General features: G+C 42.2%; 1 protein-coding gene across 2 annotated transcripts in view; it reads right to left on the minus strand.

The window, feature by feature from the left end:
• The window catches only part of Psq (pipsqueak), a 57,111-nt gene that overhangs the window by 16,714 nt on the left and 22,623 nt on the right, over nt 1–17,774 (minus strand). For both annotated transcript variants that reach the window (XM_018507971.1, XM_018507970.1), the window contains exons 2-3: nt 17,593–17,737; nt 16,496–16,660 (exon numbers count right to left, since the gene is read on the minus strand). In XM_018507971.1, coding sequence (XP_018363473.1) covers nt 16,496–16,660; nt 17,593–17,737 — 310 coding nt within the window. The remainder of the gene's footprint in view (nt 1–16,495; nt 16,661–17,592; nt 17,738–17,774) is intronic.

A 17,774-nucleotide genomic window follows, 5' to 3' on the forward strand; every position in this document is an offset into this window, starting at 1 on the left:
TACGAGGAGATTACGAGCGCACAGAACGAGAGGATAATTCCTGGCAGGGCCCGATCTCCTACGCGGCGAAGCCCAACGAAAGTGAAATGGCATTCGGCGCTCCGTGCTGAGGACGCACGGCATTCGGAGGAGATGAGGAGGACGCGGCGAGCAGGAGGAAGCGGCGGAGGAGGAAGAGGTGGAGGAGGAGGAGGACGACGAGGAAGAGGAGAAGGAGGAGGAGGAGGAGGAGGAGAACGCCGCGAAATTCGCCGTCGGGAACAAGGACGGATTCAGCGCGCGCTCGAGGAAGCGGCTCGCGGGGGATGCGTGCTCGACGAAGGACAGAGAGCGAGTGAACCGACGACTTGCGCGCGGCATCGGGCCAGAGAGAGACCAAATGTACCTGACCAAGCCGTGCTGGTGGGGTATCATGGGATATATCGGTGGGAAAGAGCGAGAGAAAGAGAGAGAGAGAGAGAGAGAGAGAGAGAGAGAGGACGTGGGAGAGAGAAAGAGCGACGGGGGCGCGCAGGGGACGGTTGGGGGATGCTGATCAAGTGGAGGGGCTCGACGAGGCACACAACCGCGGTCGGTCGGGGCCAGAGGGGCGACTGGGGGCGAGCCAAGTCTGCGGCATGCTCGACAGAAACGCGGCCGTCTCTTGCGCGGGAGTGACGAGGATGGTCGGTGCGCGCGCGATCCGCGCGCGGAAACGGGCGAGACGGACCGAGAGCAGGACGTAGACCGGAGACACACGGCCGCCTCCTGCCTCTGTGTGGCGTGGAAGGCCAGAAAGAGAGGGATTCGCTACGCGTGAAACGTAGACGGAGACACGGCTGCTCTCTCGTACAAGGAGTGAGTGGGCACGCAAGCGAGCGAGCGAGAGAGAGAAATTCGGCTGGAACACACGCAAACCGAAAGAGGAAAGGAGAGAGTTGATTCGGAGTGCCGCTGCGCTGTGACGAAGACGGATGCAGACACCCGTGCCCGTGAGTGAGGGTAAAGAGGATGGAGAGATAGAGAGATGAGGGGCGATTCATCGTAAGCGCAACGGAGACGATGTTAGGCCGCGCCGCGCCGCGTCGGCAGCGATGGAGAGATCGTCGTACGCACGCACGTGGGCGCGAAAGGGGGACGGAGAATTGGCAGTGGCGTATGCGCGACATCGCGTTCCCTGCTGTCGCAAGTCGCGAGTCGCAAGTGAGCCATAAGGGAATTCCTCCCATTTGCATTAACGGCCAAGGAGACGCCGCGTGCTGTCTAATTATGACGGATGGATACGCGCAATTAACCGTGATCGACCACATCTTGCTTCCAAGATGACGCGGGAACAAGCAAAGTACAGAGGGAAAGATAGAGTTAACACGACCAAAACTCCAGATTTTAGTCCCTTCAAAGGGGCATATCGTAATCCTTTTCCTTCTTCATATCTTCTTAAAACTTACGACGCGATTCGGTGAAAAATGGCACGCAGGCACCATAGAGTTGCGTCACGATCCTGGCGACAGTCCGAACGAGTCCCCGACGTCGGCGTGTGTGCACCAGCCGCGCGACGCGAGGCGGGAGTCGGGACAGCTCCGAAGAGACGTTAAGTCGAGAGGTATGCGGGCGACAGAGAGGATCGATCTATCGGCGGAGCTTCGGCTCGCCAACGGAACGACGACCAGGATAATCTCCCCAAGAGAGCGTGTCGTTGTTTTCGCCGCCGCGCCGCCACCGCCGCCTGTGCAATCGGTATTCGAGCCGCATCAGCGGTGGTGCCGGCCGGCCGGCCTGCCTGCCTGCCTGCCTGCGGAACGTCCGTTACTACCAACACCAAGGTCTTGTAGACCACGCTGGGGTCTTTCATCGGATATTCGACAACTAACCGCTCCATTTCCCTCATTAACAATCAATGCTCCATCTTTCCAATTGTTATTATTTATTATGATTAAAATTAGTAATACACGGAAAGAATGATTTTGCTCAAGTATCTGAAAATAATTTTGTTAAACCATCGAAATAATGATGTAGGAATCTCAAGTAATGCTACAAAAAGTTTTGACATTTTAGCAAACCTGCTTGAACATCCTCCAACTATTTTGATGGTCCAATACAATTATTTCTACATCATCTACATCTATCTAAAATTTTAAATAATCCATCATATTTAATAACTTTGTTATTAATCTGTTACTTAAAAAATTAGAGCTACTTTTCCGTTCCGTTATGTGATTTGTTGAATAAATGATCGAGATTAAAAGTATTATTAATTCGGAAGCGACATGCTATTTATTTCAGATTATTCGTTATAATGTATTCAAGTGCTTTCTCTTTCGGTCTTTCAAGCTCTTCTTCTAGACCAGTCTTTCTTCTGCAGCGGCGTGCACGCCGTCGTCAGTCTCTCGTTACAAGGAACAGAGTCGAAATCCTTCCCCTTTCCTCTTTTACCGCGCGACTTCTCTCCACCTTCCTCGCGCTTAATTCGCATTCACGCCAGACACGTCGGCGTGTTTCGCGTCTTGGGTCTCTCGCGCGAATCGCCTTCGACTCGCTTTAATAACACTCAATATCGACGGAGAATATATCAGTACATTGAACGCAATAAGTTGGATTTATTTTGTAAAAATCTAATTAAACATTAACTCGCTTAGTATGACAAATATCGATTCTTATTATTCGTTTAATTCGAAAATCAGATTTGCGTATAGATTTATAAAAAAAACTCTCATCTCTTTTAATATTCATTAATGCATATCAAGTAATTATGTATAATTGGACTTGACTAAGGCATCCAGCCTCGCTCGACAGAATCGTGTAAAAAAATCACATCTTTCATATTTTGTCTAAATGACTAAATAAAATATCAAGACCTTCGATCGTCTTCAATAAACTAATGAATAATATATACACGAGAACAACGTTCTCTTTTACTCAAGTATTTGAAAATTTTGTTAAATATAATCTGAAAGTGATTTTGTTGGATCAACACGTCGGAAATTCAAGCGTGATGAGCAATGCGGCAAAAAGTTTTAATATTCTCGCAACTTTGAGCGTCCCACATAATTATTTTGATAGTTCACCAAAGTTACGTATATATATTTTTAGATTTATATCCAACTAAATTTTTAAATACTTGAAAAAAATTAGCTAAATACAGATCTGAAAATAATTTTGTTGGACCATCAAAATCACATAGGACGCTCAAACCGGTTACTAGAATGTTGATACTTTTTACAACATTACTCATCTCATTTTTGAGTCTTACTTAATTATTTACTTTGATAGTCCAACCAAATAATTTTCAGATCTGTATCTAGCTAAATGTTTAGCTAAATAATTGGCAAAATTTGTTCTTTCTGCGAAAGAAAAACGATCGTCCGAGAGCTACCTGATTGTCACGATACTCGGAGAAAGCTCGCAGACATAACATAATCTTACGCCTTTAACAACCCTGCAACTTACACAGTCGGCGCAACCCGTTCGAATATATTCGGCCGATCTATTCCCCGTGTGGCCCGTTCGTAAACAAACTTTCTCCGTCGGGGATTTTTCGAACGCGCTCGCGAAAGTTGCCCCGCGAAACGGGGCGCGGGGGAGGGCGGAATTTTTCGCTGCACCGAACGATTGTTTACTTTGACACGTTCGACCCGACGCGACGCGACGCGACGTCTCACGAATATGCAATATGCACGCACAGCTAACGCGATCAGCGTCGAAATGGCAGTGCGTGAGACAAGTTTCGTATTATTATATAATTGCATTTAATCGCGCATAGTTCAATTCTTGTGCAATTAAATGCAATCGTATGTACGTACGTAAATCTTATATGTATAATACAGGTCATCGCATTAGTAACAGTTATTGAAGCTTCAATGCGATACGTCTTCTTTGATGAATACGTGAATATACATTTAATGCTTCAACAACCACGACTGCCAACCAGCTCCGATTTATAAACGCTAAATGCGATATTAAATCACGACGTTAAATACCCGGAGATGGAAGGAAAAGGTTGCCGCGAAATATGTGCCACGGAGAGTACCTCGCTACCCATGTAATAACGATCGTTAATTTCTAATGCAGTGAGAAGCCTGAAGTCCCCTAGGCAATTTGTGGAACTTGAAAATTTATGCTTCATGGAGGAACATTTTCATGAGTCGCGAACACGCCTATATAACATCGTACCTTTAGCCCTCCGTTTAGAATTTCCGCGCAAGCTTGGGATCACGTGTAAAAATACACGTTAGAAAGGGATTACGTTAGCGAACCTCGACCCTTGAAAACACTTTCCAGAAAATCTTGGAGGGATTCTCGAACGCACACGGGTTGCAGCGGCGCGTCGGCGTCGGGGCAGTTATCCAACGCTAAATCGCGGTATCATGAGACGCATAAGGTAGCCTGAAGGGTAGGCGGAGGGGGAGGGGGAGGAAGGGAATCGCGTAGTTTAATAATTCGAATCCCCGGAGCGGCCCGGTGGACATACGGGGACGATCGAATTACCCCTTCCGCGCGCCCTTGACGGGCCCTCGGATCATTCCTCCCTCGGGCCGTCCCTGCGTCGCGCCGCGCCGCGTCGCGTCGCGTCGCGTCGCGTCGGGCTGACTCGACTCGGCACTAGCAGCGATGCCAGCGATCGAGTGGCAGAGAGACGGGAGAGAGTAGTGGAGGCGCGAGAGGGCACGGATTCGGCAGAGTGGCGAGCAAGAGGAAGGACCGAGGGAGACACGGTGAGCGAACGAGCGAGACGCGATCGTGCTGTGGGTCCAGGGAGGAGAGGCAGAAGCGACGGGTGGGTGCCGGAGGGCGTGCGGAGGACGGTGGGTGGAAGAGTGAAGCAGCAGCGGCAGCAGCAGCGGCGGCGGCAGGAAGAGGAGGAGGGAGAGGGGTAGGGAAGACGTGGAGTCGTGGGCTGTTGCAGAGCTTGCGCGGACAAAGGGAATCTGCGGCTCCAGCCGCTCGCTCGCTCGCACGGCTCCCGCCTTCTCCTCCTCCCGCCCTCGCTACGCACACACGCGCGACGACGGCGCGCACGCATAAACGTGCATGCGCGGCGCGGCGTGCAATTCCACGCGCACGCACGCACGCATGCACGCATGCATGCCGCGCGCTGCAGAAACCGCGGGTACAGTCGGTCGAGGAAGCGCCAAACAGCTTCTCTTTCACCGTTACTTTTTCGTTCCTTCTCCTCGTCTGTTTTTCCACTTCTCTTTCTCGCGTTTGCTTCTTCTACCTTTCTTCTAGTTCTTCAACGTGAGGGGGGAGGGAGATAAGGAGGCTACTACGGTCATAAAGTCATTCCGCGACCTACAGAGCGTCCTGGTACCCTCGTGGCGAGCGAAATGAACAGTCGCGTGTATACATATACCTATGTATATACGACGAAGAGAGTAAAATGAGAAAGGGAAAGCTCGAAATGTCCTCAGCTTTAAGACGAGCGAAATAAATGGACTCGTTGTAGGACGTGCCGCCGCGGAAATATCAGGATGGTTTTTCCATCTTTGTACTTTCACCGCTTTCTCTCGCTCCTCTCTTTCCTTCATCCTCGCGCGTGTACCTATATTCCTATATATTTCAGCAGCTAAAAACAATTGTACGATACGTGACTTGATAAGTTTTGTTTATTCTCGCGTGCAAATGTATCGCATATACAAGAGGATTAAATATCGTGTAATTAAAGGGGAAGAAGGTGCCGTTCTGCATTTCTGCGACATCGTCGATGACAACACGTTCGCTAACGGGCCCCTTTTTCATAGCCGAGATTTAAGCAGGGCTCAACCTCTCACCCTCCGCGTTCCTCTCTAGACGCGGAGTGGCGAGTGGACCAGCGACGACGAGACGCAGACACCCGGTACAGTCGCGCGAGTAAGCTGGACCCGCGTGATTTCTCTCCCTCGTGTCTTTTATCTTTCCGCCCTCCCCCCTTTTTTCCTCTCTCTCCTTTTTCGGTTTCGTCGCCCCGTCTCACGCGGGTAACCTGCCCGGTCGCCTACAGCCGGAGAGGTACTTTGGCCCAAGCGCGCGTTCCACCATCCGATCGATGTCGCCTCGCTACGAAAACGTTCTGCAGCAGCGGTCGCAGAATGCTCGTGGCGCCGATTAACAGCAGCAGCAGAGACCGCGAGAGACCGTTCTACGGATATATTCGCGGCCGAGCGACTGCGTGCCGCGAGAAACGCACGCTGCATCGCGGATGCACATTGCACGAGGACGCTTAAATTTAACTAAGGGCACTCGACACTTTTACTCGCTCGCTATGGAACTCGGTAGGAAGCGACGCTACTATATTACTTTGTCGTCTTTTCTCCGCGTAAAATATTTGGAATTAACTGCGTGAAGCTTCTTCCGACGACGAGACGATGAATGTTAATGCGAGTAATTGTTTTATATGTAATGTACATACAACAATGTACTTTTAAAAACGGAGAAAATATCGATATTTAAAAATATGAAACTGAACGATCAATTGATATTGGATTTTTAATATTAATGAGCTGATACTAGTATTATTTAATTGCCATCTCTTACAAAGCAGTGAAATATAAAAATCTACAGAATTCTATTTCATGATGTCTTGATAGTCGTGTTTTATTGACACTTGAATGTACACTGAAAAGAAATATTAAATTTTAATAAATATTTGTTTGAGTTTTAAGTAAATATTTACTAAATGTAAATATATTTATTTGATCAAAAATAATTAATTTGATTCAACTATTATTATTTTTTTTAAATAAATATTTATTTATACCGTAAGTAAATGTTTACTTTAAAGTATTCGAAGAAATTATTCAAGTATTAAAATTTAGTAAATTTTTTTTAATGTAAATGCAAAGATATTCAATTTAATGAAATATTTTTGAACTGATCATGCTAATTATTCTCTTTAATTTCATTAACATGATAAAATTAGAAAATAATTAAAATTAATTAAGATAATTAATCAGCTAAATGGATTTTATAAAAACTAATCATACAGAGAGACAGACTTTTTTAATAAAAATGCTGTTATTTATTGAGATTGCTTGTATTATTGCAATTAAACTTAATCGAAGAATCGTTCACACAAGAGACTTACAATTTGTTCCTTTAAAACACGTATAATTGACAAAATGGCAAAAGAAAAACTAAGATTTAATGGGTTTCACGAGCCGACTTCTGTCGCTATTTGTAATAGATGTTATTAACACAAAAATTGTGTTAATAATATCGGGCAGCTCAGGATGTAAACGAAAATGAGGAAAAACAGGGTAACGTGAGGGGCTCGGCGATCGTCGAAGAGCATCGTGTGGATATCAGTTAACGTTACGATTATTGATTAAATCCGGCGGAGTTAAAACATATAGCTACACCGTCTCGCAGTAGTCGCGTTGCTACCCCTTGTATCGATTATCTCTCACGTAGCAGGTCCCGCCAATATCTGCGACACATCGGTGAATTTCGGGGGTTAAACCGCGCTACAGTTTCGACTCGATAAATCTCTTCGTAGCCCTTCCTCTCTTCCCTGTCACTCTTCCGCCGTCACATCCCTCTCGCTCGTTATTGCATTCTTCCGATTCATATGTCTATTATCTTTTCAACGTAAATAAAGTGTAAGAATCAAAAAGTCGAATCGGTTGATACCGATTTCTCGCGAGATGATGGTATGAAATGGTACGCGCGTTCGTGGACAACAGGTATACGATCACTTTAGTGTCTCTGTAGCGCATCTGGGAAACTGATATTGACCGAATTAAAGTAAATCGCTTTGAGTAAGAACAATCAGACGTTCCCTCTTTCCCCTTGCCCTTCATCCCGCGGGCTCGTTGCGAGAGTTTCTTTCCAACGATCGTGGAAAGGATACGTCAATCGAGGACGAGGTCGCGTTGAACAGTAGTACCGATTTTGCGATGTTTCTTTCCTCGATCAATGATCACGAACGCATTCGCGCCTATATCACTTGTCGTCTCACGGCGAAGAGTCAAATGCCATGCTGATCTTGCATGGAAAGAACAATTTTGTTCGAGTCTCTAAAAATTTAGGTAGATGAGCAGAAAATAATTTTCTGAAAATAATTTTGTTGGACCATCCAAATAATTATGTTTTGTTAAATTTATTTACGTGTGTTTTTCTTTTTAAATTAATTTACTCAAGCTTGAGGAAAAACGTAAAATAATTTATATAAAGAGTCCGTAATTGATAAACTCATCACATTAATATAACAGTTAAATATTTTTTATTGAACAGGGAATAAATGGAAAGGGAATAATTTTGCTGAAATAACTCTGTTGGACTATCGGAATAATTATGTGGGATGTTTAAACTGATTGCTAGAATGTCATCAAAACTTTCTGTAGTATTGCTCATCAAGCTCGAGTTTTCTACACAATTATTTTAATGGTCTGACAAAAATGTTTTTCTTTGTATCTCTACTTAAACTTTTAAATACTTGAGCACGTAACAAAATCGTTCTTTTTGCGTATAACTTGATAATAAAACATTCCTGTTCGCTCGAGAAAAAGATAACACGTACTATTCAAGATAAACCATTGAGAGAGATTGTAGGTGGACTTAACAAACACCCTGTACATGGACTGTGCATACAGGCGCGCGCGATGCACACGAGAGATACGCATTTTCTTCGCGTGTCGTCGTCTCACTGCCGTGTCAAGGACACCGAGGGACGGAGTCGACGGTTTGCGTGGACTTTCCTCCGAAAATGAAATACGGAATGTATCTCGCATCGTCAATGTAATTGTGTGCCTTTTCTATGCGAATGCATTTACTGTCTTCTTGGATCGTAATCTCTTCGAAGCTTGAAATCAACATCGATCTTTACAAATATTGCAACGTATTGATATTATATATATATATATATATATATATATGTATATACAATAGAAGCGATTATTGAGTGAACCGCACAGAATCATCTATTAATTCATCAAATTTATACGGTATGGGAGTTGTAATTATTCTGCATATTTTTATGTAAAAAAGGTACCGAAAATAATATCAATATATATATAATACGAGTTTTGAGATTGCCAAAGTGCAAGTATATACGGAGCAGAGAAGTTCAATTTAATCCAAGTGTGTGGCATGAGGACTTGATGAGAATATCCCGTATACAGAGTGTCTCAAGATTACGTACCACTATAGACATTTTAATAATTCAGATATTTTTTTTCTTATTAACGAGAAATTAAGATTCTGATTGATTTACACTTTTAATTCTCGATAATCGAATGTCTCATTACTACGAAACCGAATTAAAGACTTTTTGTTAAAATTTATATAAAGTATCTATCTTAAAGGAAATTTTTTTATGTTATCTTACATGAATTACGTGAATAAATAAACATTTTTTTCTCTAGGTATGTTTCATAAAAAAAAATATAATATTCTTATATATATATATATATATATATATACTCAAGGGAGAGGAGGGATAACATTTTAGCATTTCTTTTTATACATAATTCGTGTTCACTTTTAAGCTTAAGATGAAACGAGATGGGACGTTGTCCTCGCGGGATAAAAATTGGAATACGTATCGTTGCTTCGGAGACACCCCGTAGATACGATCGGTTTGTGTCGCTGGCTGGCGGGCAGGCCGAAATTGCGCCGGGAGCGAATCCTGGGAGCAAGATACGCGGCTTCGGGTCGAGTAAGCACCTCGACGAGGGGCACCAATCACGGGCGCGAGCATCGTTGCGTGCCGGCACGTCCCGCTTGACGGAGCGGGGCGAAAAGGGAGGTAAAAACGACGAAATGACGAGAGACGAGAGTCGGGCCGATCCTTGGCGACCACGGCGACCACGGCGCGGCACGGCGCGGGTCTCACCGGCCGGTGTTTTCGCACGCGCGCAGGTACACCGAGGGAGTACGACAGCAGGGACAGCAGGGACAGCAGGGACAGCAGGACGCAAATATTCAATCACCCGGTTCAAACAGTCTGCTAGGTTCGCGGCGAGAATGAAAAAGTGAGAGGGAGAGAGAAGCGCGACAAACAATCGAGCCCGTGAAAAAGCGAAATAGGTTCCGTTCCGTTCCGTTCCTTCCTCGATCTCGAATTCCTCTCCGGGTTGCTGCTCGTTTATATTATTCTGCCGAAACGTAAAATTGCTTTGAGAAATCCTAGCGTTTATGCGCTCCCCCCGTCAATGCGCTCCACTTTTTTATGTCATGTATAGATACCAAATCAGAGATGGAAAATTGAATATTGAGAGTTTGAAGATTTTTATGTTGCGAATTAGGGAGACTGGATTTATAAGAACTTAACCAGTTCCAGTTGACAAATTGTGGAATTGTGATCTGCTTGTCGCGCATGGGATCTCGTTCCTTTCATACATTCGCCTGGGAACGCTTTGTCTTTTGACGAAATACCGACAAGATTCAAGATACTTTCATTCATCACACATTAGAAAGTACGGAATTACTGAAATATTTACAAATTTAGCCCTAACATACAGATCTGATGATAATTTTGTTGGATTATCAAAATAATTATATAGGACGCTCGAGAGCTGATTGCTACAATGTCAAAATGTTTTCTATGTCAAGGGGGGTTGTCACAAATTTCTCAACCTAAAATTGTATAACTTTTCCTTATTTCTAGACAAAATGCCATATGATTTTCCCTAATGCTTTCAATAATATTTTGGAATTTTTTGTATTTTCCTGATTTGGAGACTATCAAATATTTTATTGAGAGCAATTAATATTATATTATTAATGTTGTTGATACTGCTTGCATTTTTAATGATTAAGTATATTCCAAAACAGCGTAGGTGTGACATACACATATTAAATTTCTTTAAAGTCAAGAATTTGAATTTTTCGCAAAATTTTGCCCTGATTTTTCCCTAATTTCCTTGACCATTTTCAATTTCCCTGACATTTCAGTAATTTCTCTGCTTTCCAGTTTTTGTGGCAATCCTGTACATAATTATTTTGATGGTTCAACAAAATTATTTTTAGATACTGTATTCTTTCCGTGCAGTTTCGAATTAGTTAAAAAAAGGATCAAGATAGATGCTAATCGTCGTTCACGCGAGCGGCGAGGGTTGCCTCTTGGAAAATGCTTCGTTCTCCGATCAATCGCGACGAAAAGCGACGCCAGAGCTTGTCGACGCGCTCGTACTCGACTCGCGACTCGACGCGATGCGATGCGCCGGGGGACGCGTTTGTCGGCTAGAAAGATTTAAATTTGGCCCACACCCGAAACACACGGTGCCGTGCGGTGCCGTATAGGTTCGTCGTCCGGCCGTGTCTCGCGCGCGATCCAAATAGCCGACCGGCTAGGCGAAGCATCCCCTTCGTTCCACGCGAAGGACGGCGAAAATAATCTGCCGTCCGCGCGCGGAGCGAGTTTCCGATAAATCGCGCGCCGCGCCGCGACCGTGTTTTTCGTGTCTGGGGTTCGAGGTTTTTATCCGTGATTCCACGGCGACAAGGAACGATCGGGGTCGACTTGGACCAACCATGTTATTTGACAAATCGACTCTTTATCGAAATCGACAATCATAATTGGACAGTTAAGATTAATAAAGAAGGAAAAAAAAACGCGAGAGTCGAAGCAAGTTGAGAGGCTCACGAGTGGACTAATGAAGACACGAATTGAGAAAAGATTGGACGAATTATGCATACGTAATCGAAATAGATTGTACATTGAGAGAAAAGTGTATTTGCGATTATAATTGCATGTTAAAATAATTATGCGCTCCATTTTTATATATTTGTTACTGTTATAATGTTAATAATTATATTTATTATATTCAGTAATGAAATGATTACATTTAGTAATAATAGTTACATTTATCAAATTATGTGTATAAAAAATATAGGGTAGAGCGGAGCTATTCCCTCAGTTTCAATTTTTAAGTAATACGAAAATTTACGATAACAAACAATATCTCTTAGTAATAACGTGTTTACAATTGAGTGCTACTTAAGAGTATAAGCACAATTTCTAAATAATCAGCGTATGTGTGGTTCGTAAACATTATCGCGAGAAATGAACGAAAAAGCCCTGTTGTACCGCTATACTCTATGATTGTCCCAGAAAACAATTTTTAAGTGATATAATTAATTTTGGTACATAAAATAATAAATATTATATACCGACACTACAGCAATGATAAAAAATGGCTTCTACCCATATTATTTAATCGTGCAATTATAATCGTAAATACCAAATATCTTATTTCTATCAGTATATTTTGATAATTTGAAGAGGAATTACGGTGCGCGATTAATGTATCATGTATTATTTTCTTTTATCGTTTGATTTAAAATAAAATAAAATATTGCTGGCTGTGCGCAAAATTCGTTTAACGATAAATTATCGTTCATGAAACGCGATAAATCGTCGAAAGTTCGACAGACTTCCTGCATTTCATGGAGACATATGTTAATTCTACAGATTGAGTTATGTGGCAACGAGCTTCGACAATGCGTAAAATTTTCAGTTCACAAAATAAATTTCATGTAGTGACAGCCTTGAATGGAGTTATATAACGTGATAAAATTGCATTAAGTTGGGAATTATTTTCGATGATTTAAGAATAATATAATTTGTTAATTAGGTCAGATGCAAAATAAATTACCGCGCAAAAACCAAAACAACTATGCAAGAATATGCGTGCACGCATCACAGATACATATTACAATTTTTTTTTAAGTTTCCGAATCCAAATGACGTTTTACGTGTTAAATTAATCAAGATTTTCAACATAATTAGTCCGCAAGAATAATTCATGTAGGCAGAATTGAATACAGAGAGTTAATACCGTAATTTACGATAAATTGTTGCTACTATCTACTATCACCATGTTCTTTATTTCATCGCAACGATAAAAGAATATATGGCTCGTATTTTTATGCGACGATAAGCCGCGGAGCGTTCAAGTCTCGCGTTACTCAAAATGACCGCACGGTCAACACGATCACGCTGAGATATACAACGAGAATCTATAATCGAAATTACGTTACGTTTCCTTTTTAACCGCGATTAATCACGCAGAAATCTCCATGAAAGCAAAATGAAGAAGAAAAAATAAATGGAAGAGGAAGGGTAGCACAGCTATGAGCCGTACCTCTTATCACTGACGAGACATCCTTAGGCCGGTAATCCGCGCGCTTTTTATCTTATCCGCGATATATACCTGGGTTCCCCTTGCGCAGAAAATCTGGAGCACTCAGCCCACTCAGCCCACTCAGCCGCACAAAGAGACTACTCACAGGCACGTGGAAACACACACATACGTATCACACACACACACACACACATACACACACACACATACATACATACACACAAACACATACGCGGCACCGGCACGAGAAAAGTTTTTCAGTCGTGCACGTCGCCGTCGCAACGATAAAACCGGACGGCGCGTGTGATATCGGCGAGACTCCGCGAAAAAGCGACCCGCGCGTGCCGGCAAGCCGGCCGTGTACGAGCGGGTATTTCGAACGCGCACGGGATGCGCACGACGTCGGCAGTGCCAACAAATCGAACCACTTGGATAAAAGACCGAAAGCCATGGCAGATTCGAGTCTCTTTACCGACCCCAATCTGCCATGGCTAGGGTTACCATATCTGAATCACTGCAAGAAAAGAGTATACCTATGTGTTACACCTTAAAAAAAAAAAAAGATCATTCGGTGGGGATGGTAGCAGAAGTTTTACGACTTTTCGAAAAAGAGTATGTACATGTATATATACTCTTAAATGAGTACGGTTGGTAATTCTAGCTATGGCGCGATGTTGGTAAAGTAGCGTTCGTTCGTCGTCGAGGAGCTTCGTTCTCGATTCGAATTCGCGAGTAAATCTCGGAAGATTGACCGAAGAGGAAGCAAAACACGGAGGAAGGTAACTTCTAGATGAGAGAACGGCCAAATATTCCGGCGGTCGGTAACGATACGACGCAGTGGCAAATCGTGAAATTTCTGTTCGATCGGTAAGGATACTGCATGTCGGTAAAATTCGTGTCTGTATATCCGATATCTATATATGCGATATATCTATACTTATATGCGGATATACGTATACACAAACAAATACACAACATTCATTTCCACTAATGTAGATTAACTTTAATCTCATTTAATTTGCTTTTCATTTTTTTTATAGTTGTTAAAACTAAAAAAAAAGAAAGAGTAATTACAGAGAAAGAACAGTTTTGTAAAGGATCTAAACATTTAATTAAATGTGGATCTAAAAGTATAATTCTTTATACTATTCAAATAATTACGTAAAATGTTTAAGCTTTAATGACAATGCTGCAAAAAATTTTAACATTTTAGCAACTAGTTTGAGTGTCCTACATAATTATTTTTATAGTTGAAACAAAATTATTTTCAGATCTGTATCCAGCTACATTTTTAGATACGTCAGTGAAACTAATCTTTCCGTGTAATTGAACTGAGATTAAAGTTTAATTACATTATTAAATTACAATAGAAATGAGCATAATTCCTAGAACTCTAAAATAGAAAAAGATAGAAAATAAATAAGTTAACCGAGATTAAAGTTAATCTAAATAGAAATGGACGAATCCAAAATTAGAACATAAAATGACTTATAAGATGTCTTTTAGACAATTCTTGCAAAAATGACTTTAAGACTTTTTAGACGTCTTATAGGTGTCATTTTATGTCCTGAATCTGGATACGTAATGATTTGTGAGTTTCTTTTATCTCCGAAGGATCGTATTATAATATAATACACTGAAGCCCAATTTTCCATTGTCTGGTTAATTTGTGCTATCAAGCTTAACCTGATGTTTTTCACCCAATGGACTTCATCCATGACATCATAGATGAAGCTCATTGGATAAAACATCAGGTTAAGCCTAACGACAAGTTAATCAGATGATGAAAAAGCAGACTTGAGAAATTCTCAGTTCTTATTTTTTCCAGTTGTCCAGTTGAGATTTGCTTAAAAATATGTCTCCGAGCTTGAATAAATTCTTTCGGAACTATTCACAGATCTTTGCTAGATATTACTACATTGTAACTAGATGGTTTCTGGTAAGAAAGTATCCTCGGTATCTCTCTTACCGCTGTGCACTGTAGAAATTCTAGAGATGCGCTCAAAAATTCGAACTAGGATTGAAGGCACTTACGAAAGAAAAAAAAAGGAAAAGCTGGTGTACTTTCTCGCCGTTTCGAGCATGTCGATGCACCCGAGCGAGTTTCATCTCCGCGAATTTCATGGAGAAGTCACGTGAAGTCACGCAGAGAAAAAATGCAGCGTTAAAAAAAAGAAAAAAATATTCGTAATTTGAAAAGATCGATTCGTAAGATAACGTATGTTATCAGATTCCGTGGGAAGCGTTTCTTTGTCGAGCTCTCGAAATCGGATAAGGCCCGCATCCGTCTGCGTGGAATCGCTATCAGTTTGACGAAAGATCTCGCGGTGTGAGACACATAACTGTATGATTCGTAGCGTGCGTCGTAATAACGCGTAAGCGCGATAAGATAAAACAGAATGATCGCGCTTGTTATTTAATACCATGATACGTACGAAATCCAGAGACATTTCGATACACACACGGAGGCTCTGAAGAAACGACTAAGCAGGCATTTTGAGAAAGTCACGACCGGTATTTCGATGATTACGAACTGTGACCAACATTGCGATACTCGATTTGAGCGTGGATATTGCAACGCATCGGTATCGATCGTCATTACAAGTTACATTGCTTTCCTAAAGGCTAATCAGGATTGCCACAAAACTGGAAATCAGAGAAATAAGGGAAGTGAGGGAATTTTGCAAAATTTTCTTACCAAGTTAACAATTATAAAGTAACTACATCAAATTTCAAAATATTATTGAAAATCGGGGAAAAAAAACTAGAAAAAAGTTATGGAACTTTAGAATGAGGAATTTGTAGCGTTCCTGCTAATGTACAGTATGTTCTACTGTTTCTTACTTTTTGCCTCTTGTCTTTTTCTCTCTTTGCGACTACGTTATCGATAAATGTGTTTCCTGTCACGTATTTCTTGTCTCTTTCGAATAAGTTTGTCAAGTTTTATCTCAGATGACAAGAACAAAGAAATAGGGGGTATAATAAGAAATAAAAAGACAAAAGATAAGAGGTAATAAAAACAGGAAGCACATTGTAGATAGTAGCCTTAAATGTTGCTGCATTATATGTATATTCTTAAACGGACACTTTATTCCTAAAAATTGCCGTATGAGAACGTCGAGAATGTAATACCATCGTGCTAATCGATGAAGTAGCGTTATTCTAAAATGAAGACGAACCGCGAGTCGTTTTGCGACTTGGAAGTGGAGAAGAGAAATTCATTGGTTATTTTACGATGCTTCGCGTCATTGGGACGCTCCTTGATACCCTCGAGGAACATTGTCGCGTTTCTGCTCTCGTCGTTAAAAGTTGAAGTTCGGATTCGTACGTCGAGCCCGACTACGTCGAAGGAGAAATCGTCGTTTGTGACGTCGCGTCGCGTCGCGTCGCGTCGCGTCGCGTCGTCGGTCGACGAACGCGCGGCGAAAGATCGACCTTATTCTTCGCGCGCTCACCTGAAGCTCCGCTTGCGAAACGTCGATCTCGCCGCGGTAGACGAACTCGATGATGAACTTGAGGTCGTTGAAGCAGACGTCCTGCGGCATGATGATCGTCGGGTGTTTGCAGGGATTCGATAGCAGGAGCTTCTGGAAATAGGAGCTGCAAGCCGACAACACCACCTGAACAAATGGAAAAGAACAAGATCGTTGTAAGTAAATGTAGACACGTCGACGCTCACGATTACAATCGCTCTGCTTCCGATTAAATCTCGACACGCGAATCTACCGGGTAATGCGAAAGAAGCGCTCGTGTATCTTTTCATTTTACTTCTCGAACGTGTCGAAATTACCAACTAGTTTTAGCGTACAGTTTTCTCCGTTGTTTCCAAGTTAAATATCGACACTTCAATTAGCTATTGAGAGATAATTAAGAATCTGAAAGCGTTTATCTATAAAACAAGGTATAGGGTATACATATATTTAGATACAGACGAGAATAATTTTGTTGTATCGTTAAAATAATTATGTAGGACGCTCAAAGTGCAGCATTGCTCATCATGCTAAAATTTCATACATTATTAATTGATGGTTGAATAAAATTATTTTTAGATGTGTATCTACCTAGATATTTTAATAAAATCGCTATATATATCACTTGAGTGCTGCTACACATAAATATGACATAAACATTCAAGTAGTATAAAAATGTTTCAAGTAATTGTGCAGATAGATGCCGGATCAAGCTGCGGGCGTGATTATCCGCTACGTGTCCCGTTTTGCGCGATGACTTTGAATAATCATGACAGAGCCAAGTAAGACAAACATAGGCGTCACTTGAAATCTATTTTGGAAAGTTATCGATATTTCCAACATCCGTTAATTCTAAATTCGTTATTTTGCATTTATATACAATTATCTATTTTTCTAAAATTTAATACGTTTGCTTGAATTTTCATCGTTCGAGAATAATATTATCGGGAATAATATTGTATATCGTAGACGTTGTAATTTCTCGTTTTTCTGGGGTCGAGGTTTAACGTTCGATTCCGCGAGCGGTCGCGTCATCGATCTCTCTCTCTGCCCCTCCGTACATGTCGCGTATACCGGCCTACCTTGTGCGCCTTTAACGAGGCCTCGTTGCACGCCAGGGTGACGTCGACGAAGGCCTCGGTCTGCAGGAGCTGGTGCATCACCGACGTCATATTCGATTGGTAGTTGTTCCAACGCAGGCAGTAGTGCTGCCCGGCCATGCCGCCGCTGTAACAGAAAAACAGAAAAGATCGATCGAGTGCTT

The sequence above is a fragment of the Trachymyrmex cornetzi genome, unplaced genomic scaffold (genome assembly GCF_001594075.2).
Source record: "Trachymyrmex cornetzi isolate Tcor2-1 unplaced genomic scaffold, Tcor1.1 scaffold248, whole genome shotgun sequence".
NCBI classification, from domain to species: domain Eukaryota; kingdom Metazoa; phylum Arthropoda; class Insecta; order Hymenoptera; family Formicidae; genus Trachymyrmex; species Trachymyrmex cornetzi.